General features: G+C 45.1%; 1 protein-coding gene across 1 annotated transcript in view; it reads right to left on the bottom strand.

Moving 5' to 3' along the window:
* The window catches only part of LMF1 (lipase maturation factor 1), a 92,984-nt gene extending 69,189 nt beyond the window's left edge, over positions 1-23,795 (bottom strand). Inside the window, exons 1-2 of the mRNA XM_065892306.1 lie at positions 23,603-23,795; positions 1,185-1,494 (exon numbers count right to left, since the gene is read on the bottom strand). Coding sequence (XP_065748378.1) covers positions 1,185-1,494; positions 23,603-23,795 — 503 coding nt within the window. The remainder of the gene's footprint in view (positions 1-1,184; positions 1,495-23,602) is intronic.
* Positions 23,796-24,677: the final 882 nt, after the last annotated feature.

Raw genomic sequence — 24,677 nt, 5'->3', positions numbered from 1 at the left:
GGAGCAGGGAGGGGAGCCAGGGTGACTGAGACGTCAGCCTTCTTTTCCATAGACTGGATGGGGAGAGGTGTCTTCAGTTCACACACTGAGTGTCACTCACACTTGCTCGGGGACCAGGGCCAGACGACAGGAGCTGGGAGGAGACCTCTGATGGCTCACAAGCTGAGTGAGTGACACTGAAGGAGTCCGGCGTCTGGGTTAAAACCCATTCATGTCATGGTCCAGGACCTAGCCAGCCCCTTTGACCTGGGCCAGCAGCCAAGAATGTCAGGCCACCGAATGAACCTTTCCTCCCAGAAAACAAAGGCTCTGGTGGGAACATGGCATGAGGAGCCCCAGAGGTGCTTAACCTCCTGCTCCTCTACACAGACACCACCCCTCCTCCACTTCCTGCTCATCCACGCAGACACCACCCCCTTGTCTACTTCCTCCATGTCTACACAGACACCCGCCCCGACCCCAGAGCTTTCTCTCAAGGCTTCACCTTCTCTTACAGAGTCCTCTGTGCTTCCTCTGGTAGGTGATTCTTCCCCAGGGCCGGAGCCCAGAACTTGACGAAGAGCGGTACCCCCTCCTCCACTGTCAAATGTGGCACAGCACTTCATGGCCCTCAGTTTTCCTCCAAGCCTATCCAAGCCACACGCTGCACTGATGCCCCCGTCCATGTTCCCATGTGACTCTCCCTCCATGGAGCCCAACGCTGCCTCTGACCTGTCCGGCACTGGAGCCTATTCCCCACAGCAGGGCTGGCCTGAACTGTGACCACTGGCACCAGTTCCTCTCAAACAAGGAAGGAGCAGGTGGGAGCAGGAGCAGAGGAGTAAGCCTCCAAATCAAGCCCCACCACCAGAGTGCTCCCAGCAGCCCACCCAGCAGCGTCCACCTCCATCTCATGGCCCCCCAGCACAAGAGGCTGGCAATGCTATCTCAGGTGTGGCCATGACACTCCCAACAGAATCCCAATTACGCCCAAATAAGGAAGCTCCTGGACTTTGGTTGAATGCGACCAGCAGGGTCTACCACAGCCTAATTAAAAGGGTGATATTTTCCAAATTAACGTAAGAAGTAAGCTCATTTGCTTGCTCCTGTTACCAGGAGGCCTCGTTGGGCTCTGAGGGGTAACACCCCTAGAACCCTGATTTATCATGTGCCTGCATTATAGATGCCCCATCCTTCCCTCTTACCAGATCTGCCCCACGTTGACCAGGGACATGTAGAGGACCCAGAGAGTAGCCATGAGAACCATATTGGCACAGCCGGAGACCAGGATGAAAGAGGAGATGCCCAGCCCGAGAAGAGCCAGCGCGTCCAGGTTGAAGTCCATGTGAGACCAGTCCAGCAGCCAGAGGACGGTGGGGGCGTAGCTCACCGTCTCCCAGCTGACTTGCCCACGGAAGTGCTGCTGCACACTCCTCAGGTACACTCTGCAGGGCAGCAGTCCCGTGTCACCAATCAGCTGCTTGTTCTGATGGAAGGCCACCAAGAATGCCACAACTGGAAGGAAAAGAAGACAAAAGGAACGTGAACAGGAACACAGCCCTCTGTAGATACTTTTCAGACGTGCAGGGCCTCGGCTAGGCAAGAAGATGAGGCAGAGTCTGACCAGTGGTTTGGAATCAAAGCGTGGACTCAAGGGTATTTCACAAAATCTTGAGGGAGATATTAGAAGATCCAACCTGGAGAAGTCACAATGTATGTGTATATGTATACATAGCTATGTGCGTTGTATCTACTTATACACAATGTATATGTGTATATAAAATAGACACACATTTATATAAAATATGTGCCTGCTTACATAAAATGGTTAACTATCCCAGAATGAACTTTGCTTAAAGAAAATTTACAGTAAAACACTCATGTTAGAAAATAGAAAGGCCTCAAATCTAAACTTCTACTTTAAGAAATCAGAAAAAAGAGTAAATTATATATAAAACAAGCATCAGAAAAGACATTTTAAAAAAGAGGTGAAATAAATGAAATTGAGAACAGGGAAAAACACAGAGAAACTCAATAAAAACCAAAAGTTGGTTCTTCGATAAAATCAATATAACTGTTAGAACTCTAGTCAGATTAACCAAGGAAAGGAAAGAAGACACCAATATCAGGGATCAAAAAAGAACACTGTTACAGATCCCACAGGTGTAAAAAGATAATACAGGAATACTATACATCTCTCTAAGATCTTAAGTTTGACAACTTAGATGAAATAGGAGAATTAGTTGAAAGACGCAAACTACCAAAACTCACAAAAGAAGAAATAAAGATAATACATCACAACCAGCCAACTTCATCTCAGAAATGCAAGGCTGGTTCAACCCTCAAAAAACTATCCATGGGCGGAGATCACCTTCCTCCCCACAGATACATCAGAAATACATCTACACGTGGAACAACTCCTACAGAACACCCACTGAACGCTGGCAGAAGACCTCAGACCTCCCAAAAGGCAAGAAACTCCCCATGTACCTGGGTAGGGCAAAAGAATAAATAGAAACAAAAGAATAGGGATGGGACCTGCACCAGTGGGAAGGAGGAAAGGTTTCCACACACCAGGAAGCCCCTTTGCGGGTGGAGACTGCGGGTGGCAGAGGGGGGAAGCTTCGGAGCTGTGGAGGAGAGCACAGCAACAGGGGTGCAGAGGGCAAAGAGGAGAGATTCCCGCACAGAGGATCAGTGCCCACTGGCACTCACCAGCCCGAGAGGCTTGTCTGCTTACCCGCCGGGGCGGGTAGGGGCTGGGAGCTGAGGGGATGGCAGGGAGAGGACTGTTGGCGTGAACACAGCCTGAAGGGGTTAGTGCACCACCGCTAGCCGGGAGGGAGTCCGGGGAAAAGTCTGGACCTGCCAAAGAGGCAAGAGACTTTTTCTTCCCTCTTTGTTTCCTGGCGCACGAGGTGAGGGGATTAAGAGCGCTGCTTAAAGGAGCTCCAGAGACGGGCGCGAGCCGCGGCTAACAGCGCGGACCTGAGACGGTCATGAGACGCTAAGGCTGCTGCTGCCGCCATCAAGAATCCTGTGTGCGAGCACAGGTCACTATCCACACCTCTCTTCCGGGGAGCCTGCGCAGCCCGCCACTGCCAGGGTCCCAGGATCCAGGGACAACTTCCCCGGGAGAACACACGGCGCGCCTCAGGCTGGTGCAACGTCCTGCTGGCCTATGCTGCCGCAGGCTTAACCCGCACTCCGTGCCCCTCCCTCCCCCGAGCCTGAGTGAGCCAAGGCTCTGGAATCAGTGGCTCCTTTAACCCCGTCCTGTCTGAGCGAAGAACAGACGCCCTCTGGCAACCTACACGCAGAGGCGGGGCCAAATCCAAAGCTGAGCCCCGGGAGCTGTTCGAACAAAGAGGAGAAAGGGAAATTTCTCCCAGCAGCCTCAGGAGCAGCGGATTAAATTTCCACAAGCAACTTGATGTACCCTGCATCGGTGGAATGCCTGAATAGACAACAAATCATCCAAAATTGAGGAGGTGGACTTTGAGAGCAAGATTTATTATTTTTTCCCTTTTTTCTCTTTTTGTGAGTGTGTACATGTATGCTTCTGTGTGAGATTTTGTCTGTATAGCTTTGCTTTCACCATTTGTCCTAGGGTTCTGTCCATCCGTTCTTTTTTTTTTTTTTTACTTAAAAAAATTTTTTTTTGCTTAATAATTATTTTTTATTTTAATAACTTTATTTTACCTTACTTTATCTTCTTTCTTTTCTTTCTTCCTTCCTTTCTTTCTTTCTTTCTTCCTCTCTCTCTCTCTCCCTCCCTCCCTCTCTCTCTCTCTTTCTTCTTTTTCTCCCTTCTATTCTGAGCTGTGTGGATGAAAGGCTCTTGGTGCTGCAGCCAGGAGTCAGTGCTGTGCCTCTGAGGTGGGAGAGCCAACTTCAGGACACTGGTCCACAAGAGACCTCCCAGCTCCACGTAATATCAAATGGCAAAAATCTCCCAGCGATCTCCATCTCAACACCAACACCCAGCTTCACTCAACGACCAGCAAGCTACAGTGCTGGACACTCTATGACAAACAACTAGCAAGACAGGAACACAACCACACCCATTAGCAGAGAGGCTGCCTAAAATCATAGTAAGTCCACAGACACCCCAAAACACACCACCAGACGTGGACCTGCCCACCAGAAAGACAAGATCCAGCCTCATCCACCAGAACACAGGCACTAGTCCCCTCCACCAGGAAGCCTACACAAACCACTGAACCAACTTTAGTCATTGGGGACAGACACCAAAAACAATGGGAACTACGAACCTGCAGCCTGCAAAAAGGAGACCCCAAACACAGTAAGATAAGCAAAATGAGAAGACAGAAAAACACACAGCAGATGAAGGAGCAAGATAAAAACCCACCAGACCTAACAAATGAAGAGGAAATAGGCAGTCTACCTAAAAAAAAATTCAGAATAATGATAGTAAAGATGATCCAAAATCTTGGAAATAGAATAGAGAAAATGCAAGAAACACTGAACAAGGACCTAAAAGAACTAAAGAGGAAACAAGCAACAATGAACAACACAATAACTGAAATTAGAAATACTCTAGAAGGGAACAATAGCAGAATAACTGAGGCAGAAGAACGGATAAGTGACCTGGAAGATAAAATAGTGGAAATAACTACTGCAGAGCAGAGTAAAGAAAAAAGAATGAAAAGAACTGAGGACAGTCCCAGAGACCTCTGGGACAACATTAAACACACCAGCATTCGAATTATAGGGGGTCCCAGAAGAAGAAGAGAAAAAGAAAGGGACTGAGAAAATATTTGAAGAGATTATAGTTGAAAACTTCCCTAATATGGGAAAGGAAATAGTTAATCAAGTCCAGGAAGCACAGAGAGTCCCATACAGGATAAATCCAAGGAGAAACAAACCAAGACACATACTAATCAAACTGTCAAAAATTAAATACAAAGAAAACATATTAAAAGCAGCAAGGGAAAAACAACAAATAACACACAAGGGAATCCCCATAAAGTTAACAGCTGATCTTTCAGCAGAAACTGCAACCCAGAAGGGAGTGAGAGGACATATTTAAAGTGATGAAGGAGAAAAACCTACAACCAAGATTACTCTACCCAGCAAGGATCTCATTCAGATTTGATGGAGAAATTAAAACCTTTACAGACAAGCAAAAGTTGAGAGAGTTCAGCACCACCAAACCAGCTTTACAACAAATGCTAAAGGATCTTCTCTAGGCAAGAAACACAAGAGAAGGAAAAGACCTACAATAACAAACCCAAAACAATTAAGAAAATGGGAATAGGAACATACATATTGATAATTACCTTAAATGTAAATGGATTAAATGCTCCCACCAAAAGACACAGACTGGCTGAATGGATACAAAAACAAGACCCATATATATGCTGTCTACAAGAGACCCGGTTCAGACCTAGGGACACATACAGACTGAAAGTGAGGGGATGGAAAAAGATATTCCATGCAAATGGAAACCGAAAGAAAGCTGGAGTAGCAATTCTCATATCAGACAAAATAGACTTTAAAATAAAGACTATTAGAAGACACAAAGAAGGACACTACATAATGATCAACGGATCGATCCAAGAAGAAGATATAACAATTGTAAATATTTATGCACCCAACATAGGAGCACCTCAATACATAAGGCAAATACTAACAGCCATAAAAGAGGAAATCGACAGTAACACATTCATAGTAGGGGACTTTAACACCCCACTTTCACCAATGGACAGATCATGCAAAATGAAAATAAATAAGGAAACACAAGCTTTAAATGATACATTAAACAAGATGGACTTAATTGATATTTATAGGACATTCCATCCAAAAACAACAGAATACACATTTTTCTCAAGTGCTCATGGAACATTCTCCAGGACAGATCATATCTTGGGTCACAAATCAAGCCGTGGTAAATTTAAGAAAACTGAAATTGTATCAAGTATCTTTTCCGACCACAATGCTATGAGACTAGATATCAATTACAGGAAAAGATCTGTAAAAAATACAAACACATGGACGCTAAACAATACACTACTTAATAACGAAGTGATCACTGAAGAAATCAAAGAGGAAATCAAAAAATACCTAGAAACAAATGACAATAGAGACACGACGACCCAAAACCTATGGGATGCAGCAAAAGCAGTTCTAAGAGGGAAGTTTATAGCAATACAATCCTACCTTAAGAAACAGGAAACATCTCGAATAAACAACCTAACCTTGCACCTAAATCAATTAGAGAAAGAACAAAAAACCCGAAAGTTAGCAGAAGGAAAGAAATCATAAAGATCAGATCAGAAATAAATGAAAAAGAAATGAAGGAAATGATAGCAAAGATCAATAAAACTAAAAGCTGGTTCTTTGAGAAGATAAACAAAATTGATAAACCATTAGCCAGACTCATCAAGAAAAAAAGGGAGAAGACTCAAATCAATAGAATTAAAAATGAAAAGGGAGAAGTAACAACTGATACTGCAGAAATACAAAAGATCATGAGAGATTACTACAAGCAACTCTAAGCCAATTAAATGGACAACCTGGAAGAAATGGACAAATTCTTAGAAATGCACAACCTGCCAAGACTGAATCAGGAAGAAATAGAAAATATGAACAGACCAATCACAAGCACTGAAATTGAAACTGTGATTAAAAATCTTCCAACAATGATACATTAAACAAGATGGACTTAATTGACATTTATAGGACACTCCATCCAAAAACAACAGAATACACATTTTTCTCAAATGTTCATGGAACATTCTCCAGGATAGATCATATCTTGGGTCACAAATCAAGCCTTGGTAAATTTAAGAAAATTGAAATTGCATCAAGTATCTTTTCCAACCACAACGCCATGAGACTAGATACCAATTACAGGAAAAGATCTGTAAAAAATACAAACACATGGAGGCTAAACAATACACTACTTAATAATGAAGTGATCACTGAAGAAATCAAAAAGGAAATCAAAAAATACCTAGAAACAAATGACAATAGAGACACGATGACCCAAAACCTATGGGATGCAGCAAAAGCAGTTCTAAGGGGGAAGTTTATAGCAATACAAGACCACCTTAAGAAGCAGGAAACATCTCGAATAAACAACCTAACCTTGCACCTCAAGCAATTAGAGAAAGAAGAACAAAAAAACCCCAAAGCTAGCAGAAGGAAAGAAATCATAAAGATCAGATCAGAAATAAATGAAAAAGAAATGAAGGAAACAATAGCAAAGATGAATAAAACTAAAAGCTGGTTCTTTGAGAAGATAAATAAAATAGATAAACCACTAGCCAGACTCATCAAGAAGAAAAGGGAGAAGACTCAAATCAATAGAATTAGAAATGAAAAAGGAGAAGTAACAACAGGCACTGCAGAAATAAAAAAGATTCATGAGAGATTACTACAAGCAACTCTATGCCAATAAAATGGACAATCTGGAAGAAATGGACAAATTCTTAGAAATGCACAACCTGCCAAGCCTGAATCAGGAAGAAATAGAAAATATGAACAGACCAATCACAAGCACTGAAATTGAAACTGTGATTAAAAATCTTCCAACTAACAAAAGCCCAGGACCAGATGGCTTCACAGGCGAATTCTATCAAACATTTAGAGAAGAGCTAACACCTATCCTTCTCAAACTCTTCCAAAATATAGCAGAGGGAGGAACACTTCCAAATTCCTTCTACAAGGCCACCATCACCTTGATACCAAAACCAGACAAGGATGTCACAAAGAAAGAAAACTACAGGCCAATATCACTGATGAACATAGATGCAAAAATACTCAACAAAATACTAGCAAACAGAATCCAACAGCACATTAAAAGGATCATACACCATGATCAAGTAGGGTTTATTCCAGGAATGCAAGAATTCTTCAATATACGCAAATCTATCAATGTGATAAACCATATTAACAAATTGAAGGAGAAAAACCATATGATCATCTCAATAGATGCAGAGAAAGCTTCTGACAAAATTCAACACCCATTTATGATAAAAACCCTGCAGAAAGTAGGCATAGAGGGAACTTACCTCAACATAATAAAGGCCATATATGACAAGCCCACAGCCAACATCATCCTCAATGGTGAAAAACTGAAAGCACTTCCACTAAGATCAGGAACAAGACAAGGTTGCCCACTCTCACCACTGTTATTCAACATAGTTTTGGAAGTTTTAGCCACAGCAATCAGAGAAGAAAAGGAAATAAAAGGAATCCAAATCGGAAAAGAAGAAGTAAAGCCGTCACTGTTTGCAGATAACATGATACTATACATAGAAAATCCTAAAGATGATACCAGAAAACTACTAGAGCTAATCAATGAATTTGGTAAAGTAGCAGGATACAAAATTAATGCACAGAAATCTCTGGCATTCCTATATACTAATGACGAAAAATCTGAAATGGAAATCAAGAAAACACTCCCATTTACCACTGCAACCAAAAGAATAAAATATCTAGGAATAAACTTACCTAAGGAGACAAAATGCAGAAAATTATAAGACACTGATGAAAGAAATTAAAGATGATACAAATTGATGGAGAGATATACCATGTTCTTGGATTGGAAGAATCAACATTGTGAAAATGACTACTATCCAAAGCAATCTATAGATTCAATGCAATCCCTATCAAACTACCACTGGCATTTTTCACAGAACTAGAACAAAAAATTTCACAATTTGTATGGAAACACAAAAGACCCCGAATAGCCAAAGCAATCGTGAGAACGAAAAACGGAGCTGGAGGAATCAGGCTCCCTGACTTCAGACTATACTACAAAGCTACCGTAATCAAGACAGTATGGTACTGGCACAAAAACAGAAATATAGATCAATGGAACAGGATAGAAAGCCCAGAGATAAACCCACGCACATATGGTCACCTTATCTTTGATAAAGGTGGCAGGAATGTACAGTGGAGAAAGGACAGCCTCTTCAATAAGTGGTGCTGGGAAAACTAGACAGATACATGTAAAAGTATGAGATTAGAACACTCCCTAACACCATACACAAAAATAAGCTCAAAATGGATTAAAGACCTAAATGTAAGGCCAGAGACTATCAAACTCTTAGAGGAAAACATAGGCGGAACACTCTACGACATAAATCACAGCAAGATCCTTTCTGATCAACCTCCTAGAGTAATGGAAATAAAAACAAAAGTAAACAAATGGGACCTAATGAAACTTCAAAGCTTTTGCACAGCAAAGGAAACCATAAACAAGACCAAAAGACAACGCTCAGAATGGGAGAAAATATTTGCAAATGAAGCAACTGAGAAAGGGTTAATCTCCAGAATTTACAAGTAGCTCATGCAGCTCAATAAGAAAAAAATGAACAACCCAATCCAAAAATGGGCCGAAGACCTAAATAGACATTTCTCCAAAGAAGATATACAGATTGCCAACAAACACATGAAAGAATGCTCAACATCATTAATCATTAGAGAAATGCAAATCAAAACTACAATGAGATATCATCTCACACCAGTCAGAATGGCCATCATCAAAAAATCTAGAAACAATAAATGCTGGAGAGGGTGTGGAGAAAAGGGAACACTCTTGCACTGCTGGTGGGAATGTGAATTGGTTCAGCCACTATGGAGAACAGTACGGAGGTTCCTTAAAAAACTACAAATAGAACTACCACATGACCCAGCAATCCCACTACTGGGCATATACCCTGAGAAAACCAAAATCCAAAAAGAGTCATGTACCAAAATGTTCATTGCAGCTCTATTTACAATAGCCAGGACATGGAAACAACCTAAGTGCCCATCATCGGATGAATGGATAAAGAAGATGTGGCACATATATACAATGGAATATTACTCAGCCATAAAAAGAAACGAAATTGAGCTATTTGTAATGAGGTGGATAGACCTAGAGTCTGTCATACAGAGTGAAGTAAGTCAGAAAGAAAAAGACAAATACCGTATGCTAACACGTATATATGGAATTTAAGAAGAAAAAAAAAAAGTCATGAACAACCCAGGGGTAAGACAGGAATAAAGACACAGACCTACTGGAGAACGGACTTGAGGATATGGGGAGGGGGAAGGGTGACAGGACGAAAGAGAGTCATGGACATATACACACCAACAAACGTAAGGTAGATAGCTAGTGGGAAGCAGCCGCATGGCACAGGGATATCGGCTCAGTGCTTTGTGACCGCCTGGAGGGGTGGGCTAGGGAGGATGGGAGGGAGGGAGACGCAAGAGGGAAGAGATATGGGAACATATGTATATGTATAACTGATTCACTTTGTTATAAAGCAGAAACTAACACACCATTGTAAAGCAATTATACCCCAATAAAGATGTTAAAAAAAAAAATCTTCCAACAAACAAAAGCCCAGGACCAGATGGCTTCACAGGCGAATTCTATCAAACACTTAGAGAAGAGCTAACACCTATCCTTCTCAAACTCTTCCAAAATATAGCAGAGGGAGGAACTCTCCCAAACTCATTCTACGAGGCCACCATCACCCTGATACCAAAACCAGACAAGGATGTCACAAAGAAAGAAAACTACAGGCCAATATCACTGATGAACATAGATGCAAAAATCCTCAACAGAATACTAGCAAACAGAATCCAACAGCACATTAAAAGGATCATACACCATGATCAAGTGGGGTTTATTCCAGGAATGCAAGGATTCTTCAATATACGCAAATCAATCAACGTGATACACCATATTAACAAACTGAAGGAGAAAAACCATATGATCAACTCAATAGATGTCAGAGAAAGCTTTCAACAAAATTCAACACCCATTTATGATAAAAACCCTGCAGAAAGTAGGCGTAGAGGGAACTTTCCTCAACATAATAAAGGCCATATATGACAAACCCACAGCCAACACCGTCCTCAATGGTGAAAAACTGAAAGCATTTCCACTAAGATCAGGAACAAGACAAGGTTGCCCACTCTCACCACTGTTATTCAACATAGTTTTGGAAGTTTTAGCCACAGCAATCTGAGAAGAAAAGGAAATAAAAGGAATCCAAATCAGAAAAGAAGTAAAGCTGTCACTGTTTGCACATGACATGATACTATACATAAAGAATCCTAAAGATGCTACCAGAAAACTACTAGAGCTAATCAATGAATTGGGTAAAGTAGCAGGTTACAAAATTAATGCACAGAAATCTCTGGCATTCCTATACACTAATGATGAAAAACCTGAAAGTGAAATTAAGAAAACACTCCCATTTACCACTGCAGCAAAAAGAATAAAATATCCAGGAATAAACCTACCTAAGGAGACAAAAGACCTGTATGCAGGAAATTATAAGACACTGATGAAAGAAATTAAAGATGATACAAATAGATGGAGAGATATACCATGTTCTTGGATTGGAAGAATCAACATTGTGAAAATGACTCTACTACCCAAAGCAATCTACAGATTCAATGCAATCCCTAACAAACTACCACTGGCATTTTTCACAGAACTAGAACAAAAAATTTCACAATTTGTATGGAAACACAAAGACCCCGAATAGCCAAAGCAATCTTGAGAACGAAAAACGGAGCTGGAGGAATCAGGCTCCCTGACTTCAGACTATACTACAAAGCTACAGTAATCAAGACAGTATGGTACTGGCACAAAAAAGAAATATAGATCAATGGTACAGGATAGAAAGCCCAGAGATAAACCCACGCACATGGTCACCTTATCTTTGATAAAGGAGGCAGGAATGTACAGTGGAGAAAGGACAGCCTCTTCAATAAGTGGTGCTGGGAAAACTGGACAGGTACATGTAAAAGTATGAGATTAGAACATTCCCTAACACCATACACAAAAATAAGCTCAAAATGGATTAAAGACCTAAATGTAAGGCCAGAGACTATCAAACTCTTAGAGGAAAACATAGGCAGAACACTCTATGACATAAATCACAGCAAGATCCTTTTTGACCCACCTCCTAGAGAAATGGAAATAAAAACAAAAATAAACAAATGGGACCTAATGAAACTTCAAAGCTTTTGCACAGCAAAGGAAACCATAAACAAGACCAAAAGACAACCCTCAGAATGGGAGAAAATATTTGCAAATGAAGCAACTGAGAAAGGGTTAATCTCCAAAATTTACAAGTAGCTCATGCAGCTCAATATCAAAAAAACAAAAAACCCAATCCAAAAATGGGCTGAAGACCTAAATAGACATTTCTCCAAAGAAGATATACAGATTGCCAACAAACACATGAAAGAATGCTCAACATCATTAATCATTAGAGAAATGCAAATCAAAACTACAATGAGATATCATCTCACACCGGTCAGAATGGCCATCATCAGAAAATCTAGAAACAATAAATGCTGGAGAGGGTGTGGAGAAAAGGGAACACTCTTGCACTGCTGGTGGGAATGTGAACTGGTACAGCCACTATGGAGAACAGTATGGAGGTTCCTTAAAAAACTACAAATAGAACTACCATATGACCCAGCAATCCCACTACTGGGCATATACTCTGAGAAAACCATAATTCAAAAAGAGTCATGTACCAAAATGTTCATTGCAGCTCTATTTACAATAGCCAGGACATGGAAGCAACCTAAGTGTCCATCATCAGATGAATGGATAAAGAAGATGTGGCACATATATACAATGGAATATTACTCAGCCATAAAAAGAAATGAAATTGAGTTATTTGTAGTGAGGTGGATGGACCTAGAGTCTGTCATACAGAGTGAAGTAAGTCAGAAAGAGAAAGACAAATACTGTATGCTAACACACATATATGGAATCTAAGAAAAAAAAATGTCATGAAGAACCCAGGGGTAAGATGGGAATAAAGACACAGACCTACTAGAGAATGGACTTGAGGATACGGGGAGGGGGAAGGGTAAGCTGTGACAAAGTGAGAGAGTGGCATGGACATATATACACTACCAAACATAAAACAGATAGCTAGTGGGAAGCAGCCGCATAGCACAGGGAGATCAGCTTGGTGCTTTGTGACCACCTAGAGGGGTGGGATAGGGAGGGTGGAAGGGAGGGAGACACAAGAGGGAAGAGATATGGGAACATATGTATATGTATTAACTGATTCACTTTGTTATAAAGCAGAAACTAACACACCATTGTAAAGCAATTATACTCCAATAAAGATGTAAAAAAAATAAAAATAATATATACCTTATTTTACTTTTATTTATAACTTAAGGGCTTCCCTGGTGGCGCAGTGGTTGAGAGTCCGCCTGCCGATGCAAGGGACACGGGTTCGTGCCCCGGTCGGGGAGGATCCCACATGCCATGGAGCAGTTGGGCCCGTGAGCCATGGCAACTGCGCCTGCGCGTCCGGAGCCTGTACTCCGCAACGGGAGAGGCCACAACAATGAGAAGCCCGCGTACCGCAAAACAAAACAAAACAACCAAACAAAAAACTATCCATGGGGACTCCCCTGGTGGTCCAATGGCTAAGTCTCTGCGCTCCCAATGCAGGGGGCCTGGGTTCTGTCCCTGGTCGGGGAACTAGATCCCACATGCCACAACTAAGAGTTCACATGCCGCAAGTAAAGATCCTGCACACCGCAACTAAAAGATCCCACATGCCACAACTAAAAGATTCTGCATGCCGCAACTAAATATCCCGCACACGGCAAAGGAACATCCCAAGTGCCTCAACTAAGACCCAGGAAGCCAAATAAATAAATAAATAAATAAATATTTTTAAAAGAATCAATGTAATCACCACAGTAACAAACTAAATCAGAAAACCATAAGATAGTATCAATAGACCCACAAAAAAGTACATGAAAGAATTCATCCATTCATGGTAAAAAAAACTTTCAGCAAATTAGGAATAGAAGGGTACTTCATCAGTCTATAAGATATAACTATGAAAAACCTACAGCCAAGATCATACTTAAAGATTAATGACTGAATACTTTCCCCTGAAGATTTGGAACAAAGCAAGACTATCTCTTCTCTTATTACTCATATTCAACACTGTATAGGAAATCCTAGCTAGTGCAATGAGGCAAGTATAAGAAATAAAGGTATATAGGTTAGAAAGGAAGAAATGAAACTATCTCTATTAATAGACTGCCTATGTAGAAAATCCCAAAGAATCGACAAAAAGAAAGAAGAAGGAAAAAAAGCCCTCATGGCACTAATAAGTGAGTTTAAGAAGGTCACAGAATACAAGACCAATATACAAAAGTCAATTATATTCCTATATATCAGCAATGAACAACTGTAAGCTGAATGTTTAAATATTACAATAGCCACCAAAAATAGTGTCTAGGGCTTCCCTGGTGGCGCAGTGGTTGAGAGTCCGCCTGCCGATGCAGAGGGCGCGGGTTCGTGCCCCGGTCCTGGAAGATCCCACATGCCACGGAGTGGCTGGGCCTGTGAGCCATGGCTGCTGGGCCTGCGCGTCCGGAGCCTGTGCTCCGCAATGGGAGAGGCCACACCAGTGAGAGGTCCACATACCGCAAAAAAAAAAAAAAAAAAAAGTGCCTAGATAAACTAACAAAATATATGCAGAATCTGTACATGGGAAACTACAAAACATGATGAGAGAAATCAAAGAAGATCAAAATAAATGGAAAGATTCATTGTGTTCATGAACTGGAAGAAGAGTCCGCATTATTAAGATGTCAGTTCTCCCCAATTTGATCTATAGATTCAATGCAATCTCAATCAAAACATCCGGTAAGCTTTTCCATAGATATTGACAAGCTGATTCTAAAATGTATATGTAAGAGCAAAGGAACTAGGATAGCCAAAATAATTCCGATGACGAACAAAGTTCGAGGACTCATTTTACCCAATTTCAAGACTTACTACAAAGCTACAGTAATCAAGACAGTGTGGTATTAGCAAAAGTACAGACACATAAATCAATGGGAGACTAGAGAGTCCAGAGTAGACTTACACAAAGACAGTCAACTGATTTCTGACAAGGGTGCAAAGACAATTACAGACAAAGACAGTACTTTCAACAAGCGGTGCTGGAACAACTAGACGTCATATGCAAAAAAAATGAAACTTGACACATAACTCACATTTTGTACAAAAATTTATTCAAAAGGACCAGAGACCTAAATGTAAAACATAAAAGTATGGAACTTCTAAAATAAAATATAGAAGAAAATCTATGTGACTTGTGTTTGGCAATGAGTTTTTAGATACAACACCCAAAGCATGATCCATGAAAGAAAAAACTGATAAATTCTACTTTATCAAATGAAAAACTTTTGTTCTGTAAAAGATATATATATATTTTTTGCTGTACGTGGGCCTCTCACTGTCGTGGCCTCTCCCGTTGTGGAGCACAGGCTCCGGACGTGCAGGCCCAGCGGCCATGGCTCATGGGCCCAGCCGCTCCGCGGCATGTGGGATCTTCCCGGACCGGGGCACGAACCCGTGTCCTCTGCATCGGCAGGCGGACTCCCAACCACTGTGCCACAAGGGAAGCCCTGTAAAAGATATTTTTAAGAGAACGAAAAGACAAGCCACAGACTGGGAAAAATACCTGCAAATCACATATCTGATAAAGGACTTGCATCCAGAATAAAGTACCATTAAAACTCAACAAGAAAACAAACAACCCAGTTTTTTAAAGGGCAAAAGATCTGAACAGATACTGAAAGTCATCTGCTTCACACAAAGAAGATACACAGATGGCAAATGAGCACATGAAAAGATGCTTAATATCATTTGTTAGTGGGGAAACGCCAATTAAAACCACAATGCAGGGGCTTCCCTGGTGGTGCTGTGGTTAAGAATCCGCCTGCCAACGCAGGGGACACGGGTTAGTGCCCTGGTCCGGGAAGATCCCACATGCTGCAGAGCAACTAAGCCCGGGAGCCACAACTACTGAGCCTGCACTCTAGAGCCCACGAGCCACAACTACTGAAGCCCACGTGCCTAGAGCCCGTGGTGCTCTGCAACAAGAGAAGCCACTGCAATGAGAAGCCTGCGTACCGCAACGAAGAGTAGCCCCCGCTCACCGCAACTAGAGAAAGCCCACGTGCAGCAACAAAGACCCAACGCAGTCAAAAATAAATAAATTAAATAAATAAATATTTTTAAAAACTTAAAAAAATAACAACAACGCAATGCCGTATCACCACACGCCTATCGTAACAGCCAAAATCCAAAAAACTGAAAATACCGAATGCTCCAGAGGATTCAGAAAAAGAGGAACTCTCATTCATTGCTGGTAGGAGGCAAACTGGTACGGTCACTCTGGAGGACAGTTTGGCAGTTTCTTACAAAGTTAAACACAGATTTACCATATGACCCAGCAATTATACTCCTACGTGTTCACTCAAGTGAACTGAGAACTTACATTTACAAAAAAGCCTGCATGCAAATGTTTACAGGAGCTTTGTTCGTAATTGCTAAAACTGGAAACAACATAGATGTCCCTCAGAGCTTGAATGGATAAAAACTGTGGTGCGTTCATAAAATGGTATGATATTCAGAGAGAATATCAACGGAATGTTGATTCACTCAACAGCATGGAAAGATCTCAAGTACATTTTACTAAGTAAAGGAACCCAGACCCAAAGGCTACACACTGTAGGATTCCATTCATCTGACACACTGGAAAAGACAAAACCATGGGGCAGAACACAGACCAGAGCATGCCAGGGGCTGCGGGGGGAAGCCGATTACGTGGACAGGGGAATTTTCAAGAGATGTAACTATTCTGGTACAGTACTAGAGTGATTGATAACTATGCATTTGTCAAAACCCATAATTGTACATCATAAAAAATGAACTTTAATGTATATAAACTATCAAAACAACCTAGCCAGGAGGTTAGGGGATGCCAGGATGGAATGCAGACTGTGACAAATGAATCAAACTCTATCACAAATGTATAACTCGGCCACACTGAATGCAAGGAAAGAGGGAGGGCTGGCCTAAGAAACTTTGGAAATTGTTCTGAGTAAAAACTAAGGACAAAGACAAAAGTAACTGTATAGAAACACCGGAGTCTAATTGGGGGTAGGCGAACAATTCTAAGACTGCTTTGCATGTGCATTGGGGTTAAGCAGATAAACCATGGGGGATGGTGGGGCAAGATTTCTCACTAGTGGAGAAGGAGGTTCCAGATAAGCAAAAAGGGAAGGCCAACACACACCCCACATACTGGATGAGAATCGGAGATGCCAATGAGAATTCATGTTTACCCTAATATACATTCAAATGGATATGCAGAGAAATGACCATATGTGAGTGAGCACACCCACATATGTAACCTAGCTCTGTTTGCTAAGAGAGTCTGGAAGCAGTGACAGCCCAGTAGCAATGGGCACTCTCAGCACAGCACCCAGATCTGGGTTCCTAACACCACTCTCCAATAAAAGGAACGAGGGCTTCTGGAGAAATGGCTGGTTTTAGGGCTGGGAAATGAGAGGAGCCTGCAGCAGCCTGTAGTACCACAAAGTAAGGAAGCCCTCGAAAAATAAAGAATGGAGGCATGTCACAGGGATACGGGAGACAACTGGGAAGAACCACCACTGACCAGAGCCGGACAATTTGATACCACGAGTAACACTGCTGGACCACAACCCACAGTGTAAACAAATATGACAATTGCCAAATAAATTCCTTACAGAGGAGATCCAAATAACATGTGGAGATGCCCCCTCGGGGGGTCCCTGGAGCATGGACTGGACCCCATGACGGACGGAAAAAGGAGAACTTGACAGAGGAGACACCTGGCAGACCCACCGCAACCAGGTGATCCAGGTCAGTATCACCCGTGATGCGAAGGGTACCTCTCCTCTGTGAGATTCTCCCCACAACCTGTCCAGTCACGAGAAGACATTAGACAAGCCCAATTTGAGGGACATTCTACCAAACACATGACCAGACATGCTTAAAACTGTCAAGGTCATGAAGAGACAGGGAAGTCCAGAGACTGCTGCAGACCAGAGGGGACAGAGGAGCCATGACGGCTAACGCAGTGCGGGGACACCGGATGGGAAGGGGTGCTGGTGGAAAACCAATAAGGTCTGGAGTTTGGTTAATAGTTTTGTTTTGTTTTGTTTTTAAAGGCAAATGTTTCTTGAATACTACGTGCGGCTCACTGTAACTGCAGGAAGAATATTGAGACCTGATCCCCCCATGACAGCAGATGTCCAGGATGTCAGGAATAAAGACAGAACACCTCTGACACCAGAGGGTCAGCAGGGAGGGCTCCCCTGGTCTTCTCCTCGCACCCCTCCTGCTGCCTCCATCACTGGGCAAAAGCTGCCCAGGTCCATATGCTACCGAATTTCCTGGTAACATGGAGGCCACCCCCACAGTGGTGCCCACCCAGCCCTGGCCGTGTGTGTGCACATCCACACACACGCACCCAGGTGGAGCCTGTCTCTCCCGACTCAGACTACGTGGGGACGTAATTAGCAATGGCTGAACAGCTGGACATCCTCCCTCCCCACAACCACAGTCCAATGCCATGAAAGAAAAACGAAATTTGGTCTCACTACTAGTTAAAAAGTAAATCTACCAACAACACATTAAAAGGATCATACACCCTGATCAAGTGGGATTCATCCCAGGGAGGCAAGGATTCTTCAATATATGCAAATCAATCAATGTGATATGCCACATTAACAAATCGAAGAATAAAAACCATATGATCATCTCAACAGATGGAGAAAGAACTTTTGACAAAGTTCAACACCCATTTACAATATTTTCAATTTTTTTTTTTGCGGTATGCGGGCCTCTCACTGTTGTGGTCTCTCCCGTTGCGGAGCACAGGCTCGGGACGCGCAGGTTCAGCAGCCATGGCTCACGGGCCCAGCCGCTCCGCGGCATGTGGGATCTTCCCGGACCGGGACACGAAGCCGTGTCCCCTGCATTGGCAGGCGGACTCTCAACCACTGCGCCACCAGGGAAGCCCTATTTTCAATTTTTAATTTAAAAAAATTTAAAGTTTTAAATTGTGGTAAAATACACAAAGCATAAAACATACCATCTTAACTAAAAAAAAAAAAAGTAAATCTAAGGCAAGCATCATAGGAAACTTCCTACCTTACAGGAAAAAATGAAAATAGAATGGATTTAAATTTCAGAAGAAAAGAACCTATTCATTTTTCACTTCTGTTATAGAAATGTCTAAATAAAGAAAAAAGTTTTCAAAAAATCATAGGATCTCAAAGCTAAACCAAACAACCAACCTTAGAAAGGCTCAGTCAGCCCCCAGCCTGCTCTAGGAAACAGTCCTCTGCCCAGCTCTAGGAAGGGAGGCGACACCTGCTCACACACACACAGCTCTAGGAAAGGAGGAGACAGCCCCTGCCCAGCTCTAGGAAGGAAGGAGACACCCCTTCCCCCCAGCTCTAGGAAGGAAGGAGACAGGGCCCAGGCATGAGACTCTCAGCTGCTCCCTGGTGGGGTAACCCACAGACTGACCTAGGAGAGGTTACCAGGTCACCTAATATGCATTATCAAGGATGTCCGCAAATATTTTCTTTAAAAAATCAAAATGAAAATATTTAGTTTTCTCTCCCCTTCAGATAAAGTGCTATAAAATTAAGACAGAATCATCTCCAAAATGTCACTCTCCGATGGGTGGTTTTATAGACTGTGGCTAAATTCTGGGCCTTAGAAAAATAACCTCCAGCACTTTTTCTTTAAAGGTTTTCTTTAAAGGTGTGTGCTGTAGAGAGCTCAGACGTAGGGCAGGTTTGTTTCTTAAACAAACTGGAAGCATTTTACAGAGAAGCTTGTGAAACCAAGCAGAGCATTTCATTAGCAATCAAGGGGCCTGGAGGGAAGAACTAACTTCCCATGAATCTTGGAAGCGCTGAAAGCTCAGAACAACAGAAAATGAAGCAAGATTCGAGTACTCTTTTGGTTCCATTTTCTTCCTCAAAATTTCCAAAGAACACCTAAGAGTTCAGCAAATGCAGGTGCGTGTGGTTCTGCTGGGCTGCGCCAGTGCTGGGCCTGGGCGCTGACTGGCCGCAAGGCTAAGCTACCAGACCCCAGGTGAGACCTCTTGACCATGAGTGAGACAAGCTGCCGCTGTTAGAGGGTGCAGTTTAGGTTCACCTCAGACGCTCTAACGGTGACTGGCAGCTGGGAAGAAAGACCTAATAAACTCTACTACAGGTAAAATAAACAAGGAAAGACACAAGCATGACACTGCACAGCAAATCTGAACCAAAAGGACAGTACCGTAAGCTGGCAATGCCAGGAATCAGAGTTGGGCTGAAACTAGCTGTGAGATCTTTTTGAAGTAGGATTTTAAAAGATATATTATCCCAGGGACTCCAAGGTACCATATGAAACTGGGGAGATAAATAATTTTGCTGATGTGTCAAAAAGTCCTCCATTTGCTCCAGTGCTTGCAGTTCCTTCTGGAGAGCACCACGGCGGCAGTCACCTACACATGGTTACTCAGACGGTCCTGGCCATCACAGCGGCGGGTCCCATATGAGGGCACAATTCCCGAGGCCTGGGAGGAGCTCACCTTCTTCTGCAACAGATCCTCGTTTAGCTTCAGGCTCTGGTCTGAGCTGGGAGCCTCAGTGCATTGGTGGTCCCCAACGGGGTACATCTGGGACCCACTGGGGGGTCTGAACAGACAGGGGCCCGGAGTCAGCAGACTGGGCAGGGCCAGAGAAGCTCGTCCAGAACCAGGGCAGGAGTCTTAAGTCTGAGTGAGCTCACCTGGGCCCTGCGAAGGAACGAGGAAGGGAGCTCACAGAGCCACACCATCACATGACAAGGACCCGGGCCAGGATGGCAAGGCAGCAGACTCAAAAAGCTCCCAGAGAGGAAAAAAGGTCCCTGTGGTATTGTCATATCATAAGAAATATTTATTTGGTCTTCGTCCAGGTTCCTGGCACAAAGCTCCTAAAACCCCAGGGATTTCCTGAGTGATGAGGTGAGAGGAGCATCTGTTATTCATAACAAGCCCCTTTCAACCTTACCTGGGTTTATACCAATGAGGTGATTCTTGGAGGATGGGGGCTGATTGCCAGAGGAAATTTCAGCCCCACTCCTGACCTCTAACCTCACGGGACGGGGAGGGGCTGGAGACGCAGCTGATCTCCAACAGCCAGGGATTTAATCAGTCCTGCCTGTGTAATGGAGCCTCCAAACAAACCCCAAATGGAGGGGTTCAGGGAGGTGCTGGGACGGTGGCTCTCTGGGAGGGCGTGGGGGCTCTGCACCCCTTCCCACACCTTCCCTGGGCATCTCTCCCATCTGGCTGTTCCCGAGTCACGTCCTTTATGATAAACCAGTAACATAAGCAAAGTGTTCCCCTGAGTTCTGTGAGCTGTTCTGGCAAGTTATGGAACCCGAGGAGGGGGTCGTGGGAACCCCAATTTACATATGGTTGGTCAGAAGCACAGGTGACGGCCTGGACTTCTCACTGGCGTCTGCGGTGTTGGGGGGTGTCTCGTGGGACTGAGCCCTCAGCCTGTGGGGACGCCAGGCAGTTAGGGTCAAAACGAACTGACTTGCAGGACACTCACGTGGTGTCTGGACAATCAGACGATTACTTGCTTGTGAGAAAAAACCCACATCTGGTGTCACAAGCATGCGAGCAGAAGAAATAAAAGTGTTTCCCTTTAGTCACCTGCAAAAGAGCAGGAGTCAGACTGTGTAAAGACCCCCTGACACCACAAAGTTCTGAGGAAAACTGCTCTGAGAGCCACAGACCCAGGCAAGTGGCCAATTTCTACGTGTGCAAGGAAGGACACAGAAAGTTCACCTTCTCTGTATCTTTTCTTGGAACGTTGTTTTGGGATATGCTCCAGTAAAGAGAGAGAATAAACCCCAAAACAAGACACGAGATCTGAGGAATTACAACGACAACTCAGAGAGAACCAGGAGCCTCTCGGGCTCTCTGACCTGAGTGTCACACCCAGGGCCTGGGGTGCCGAGCTGGAGAGGAGGGAGGACACAGTTGGAAAAGTATCCTGTGGTGGCAGAGAGCAATGATAAAGACTGCAAAACGTCAAGGAAATTTTATGGAGCAGAAGCTGCTCCTAGAAGACAGAGGACAGAGGTATTAAACACCGACCCTGGCTTCAAGGAGCTCCCAGGGAGTCACACAGACAGGTAGACTAATGACACTAAGAACTCTGTTAGATGCGCAGAGGGTGAAGGAAGCATAGGCTAGGGGTCCATTATTCAGCCTGCTGGTGGGGTCAGCAGTCCATGAGGGCAACTGTAACACTCAACATCAAGTGAAAGCTGTGGACAGCCTGTGGCATTGTGGGAAATTCCTGGGACTTAAGGGACTCTGAGGTAGCTCACAGTCCCCAGGAGATCTGGAACCCTCCAGAAAGAAGTCAATATAGGGCAACTGCCTACTTGCCAGAGCCATCTCAGCCAGGGACCCTCGTCCCTGAAGATGGTAAACTGGTTCCTTCGTGCAGCTGAAAAGCACTGACTCTACCCCAAATAGCGAGAAAAGATGGGGGTGGGGGGAATGCATATGCCAAAGCAAATCATTCTGTGCTCAGTACCGGCCTTAAAATATCTTCTTGACCCACTGGTTCAAAACGGTTTCCTTCTGAACCGAACAGAGAATCCCTGTGGAGATCAAAGGCAACCCCTAACACTGGAAAGCCAAGCTGAGTTTTTTATAAGCTGTGCTCTCTGCGAGCTAAGCCACCGGGGTTTTTCTACTGTCATGGCGCCGGTTTAAGGGTCTGTTAAAGTCTCGGAGATTAACTTTGTCTTGACTCCATCTTTTACTAAATGACAGCTCAAACGTTTAGAATGACTAATCCCGTGGAGAATAAAGCAATACTGGCAAGAAGTATTTTCTATAGTAACTTAGAGCGCACGAGAATCGTAGCTGAATCCCCCAGCGCCGCACACCGAGCCTCACCGCGCGCCGGGCCCTGGTCCCCGCGGCGCCCCGCTCGGTGTGTGATGACGGTCGCTGTGCAAAGCGTGGCATTTCCACTCCCTTGGAACGCATGTTCTGAAAACTCAGAAATGACGCCGGGACGGCCGGTGCCCGCGGCGTGCAATCCCGGCCGGCCCGCCGGGTACCAGCGCCCTCCGGAACCCTCTAGAACCCCACTGGCCCCAGGCCATCTCAGCCGGGGGCTGTGCCCCAACCCCACTGGCCCCCGCACTGCCACGTTTGTCTGAGAAACCCAGTTTGGATTCAGGCACCAATGCTCGGCTCAGGGCGTTTGCGCCCCTCCAGGCGTGGGGATCGGGGTCGATGGGGTGTGCACTCCGCGCGCGCGCGGACGGGGGGCGTCGGGTGTCCAGCGGTGTTCTGGGGGGCGGCCTGGGGCGAGGGGAGGGAGAGAGGGAGACTGGGGCAGACCGCGCGGTTCTCCGCCTGATCAAACCTGGCTCGCACAGAACCCCGCAGGTGAGGCCGCACCTGCTGCTCAGGCCTCAAAGCTTTGGAGCCGCGGGGAGGCGGCGGGGCCGCAGCTCGTGGGACCTGTAGGCGGCAAAGGGGAGTCACCGCCTCACGAGCTCCTGGTCAGCGCGGGGTCGGCGTGGGGGCCCCCCGGACCTGCAGGACGGAGTGGGGCGCAGGGCCGAGGTTCGGCAGCGAACCCGCTTGGGGGTGGGCCTGAGGGTGGGGGGCAGGGCGCGAGCGGAGGGGCCACACTGGGGCGCCTGGCCCCGCGAACTCACAGTAAACGAAAGCGAGGGCCTTCAGGAGCACGATCCTGGTCAGCCAGAAGGTGCCCGCGCGGAGGCGGGCTGGGAAGCCCGCGGGGTCGCGCCCCGGCCCTGGCGGTGATTCAGGCGCCGGGCCCACGACCCCGGCCTTCCGCTTCCTCAAAGGCTCCTCCGGCGCCGCCATCGCCGGGCCGTCGGAGCGCATGCGCGAGGAGCGCCGCGCGCTGAAAATGCCCCGCCCACGCCGAGAGACCCCGCCCACACTTGGAGGTCCGACCAACTCCGGCCAGCCACGCCCATGCGCGGGGAGCGAGGACCTGGCCCGATACCGCGTGCGCTCCCCGCAGGTCGCTCGGGGCGCTGCAGAGGGCTTGACCCACTCACTCATTCATTCACTCGCTCATTCATTCATTGAATTAGCCAAAGTTGCAGAGGCCCCCAGTGCACTCCCCTACCTAGGCGCCTACCCTCCTGGACCCTCACACTGGAGAGGGACGGATGGCACTTCAGAAGCAGAAATGCAATGTGAAAGATTATTGGAAAGCACGTATCAGACCACAGGCCTTCTCCGCGTCCAGGGCAGCTGAGATGTGGGCGGCCAAGGACCCTGGAGGGTACTGTGCTCCTGCTGCACGCCCTGGCTGTGTGTGGACTTGCATTCCTGCAGAGGAAAGGCCAGAGCAGCAGCTTCACCCCAGGGCTCCAGGCTGCCACTGCCTGAACGGGGGGTGTGGACCAGTACCTCACAGGTGTCCCCTCCCAACTCCCCATCTCTGCTGTCTGAGGAGGGTGCTGGGGTGATGATCACACAGCTAGTCAGGGACAGTGCATGCAGTGGCTGGGCCCTAAAATTCAGACGCTCCAGCTTTCTTCCCCTTTACCCCCCACCAACCCCACAACATCTCTGCACAGGACAGCAAAGTCCCCTTAGACGGTCAGCGCTCCTATTGGCCCTCAAGACTGGACCTCCAGCCGCAGGGGAGAGTGGTGGGCTGAGGATTCAGAGTAAGGAATAGCTTACTGACCAATGACCCAAGCATAACCCCAGTGAGGACACAAGCAACTTTACATTCTGAGGATACAGGAG

The sequence above is a fragment of the Phocoena phocoena genome, chromosome 15, assembly GCF_963924675.1.
Source record: "Phocoena phocoena chromosome 15, mPhoPho1.1, whole genome shotgun sequence".
Classification (NCBI taxonomy): Eukaryota; Metazoa; Chordata; class Mammalia; order Artiodactyla; family Phocoenidae; genus Phocoena; species Phocoena phocoena.
This window is presented reverse-complemented; position numbering and strand designations above follow the sequence as displayed.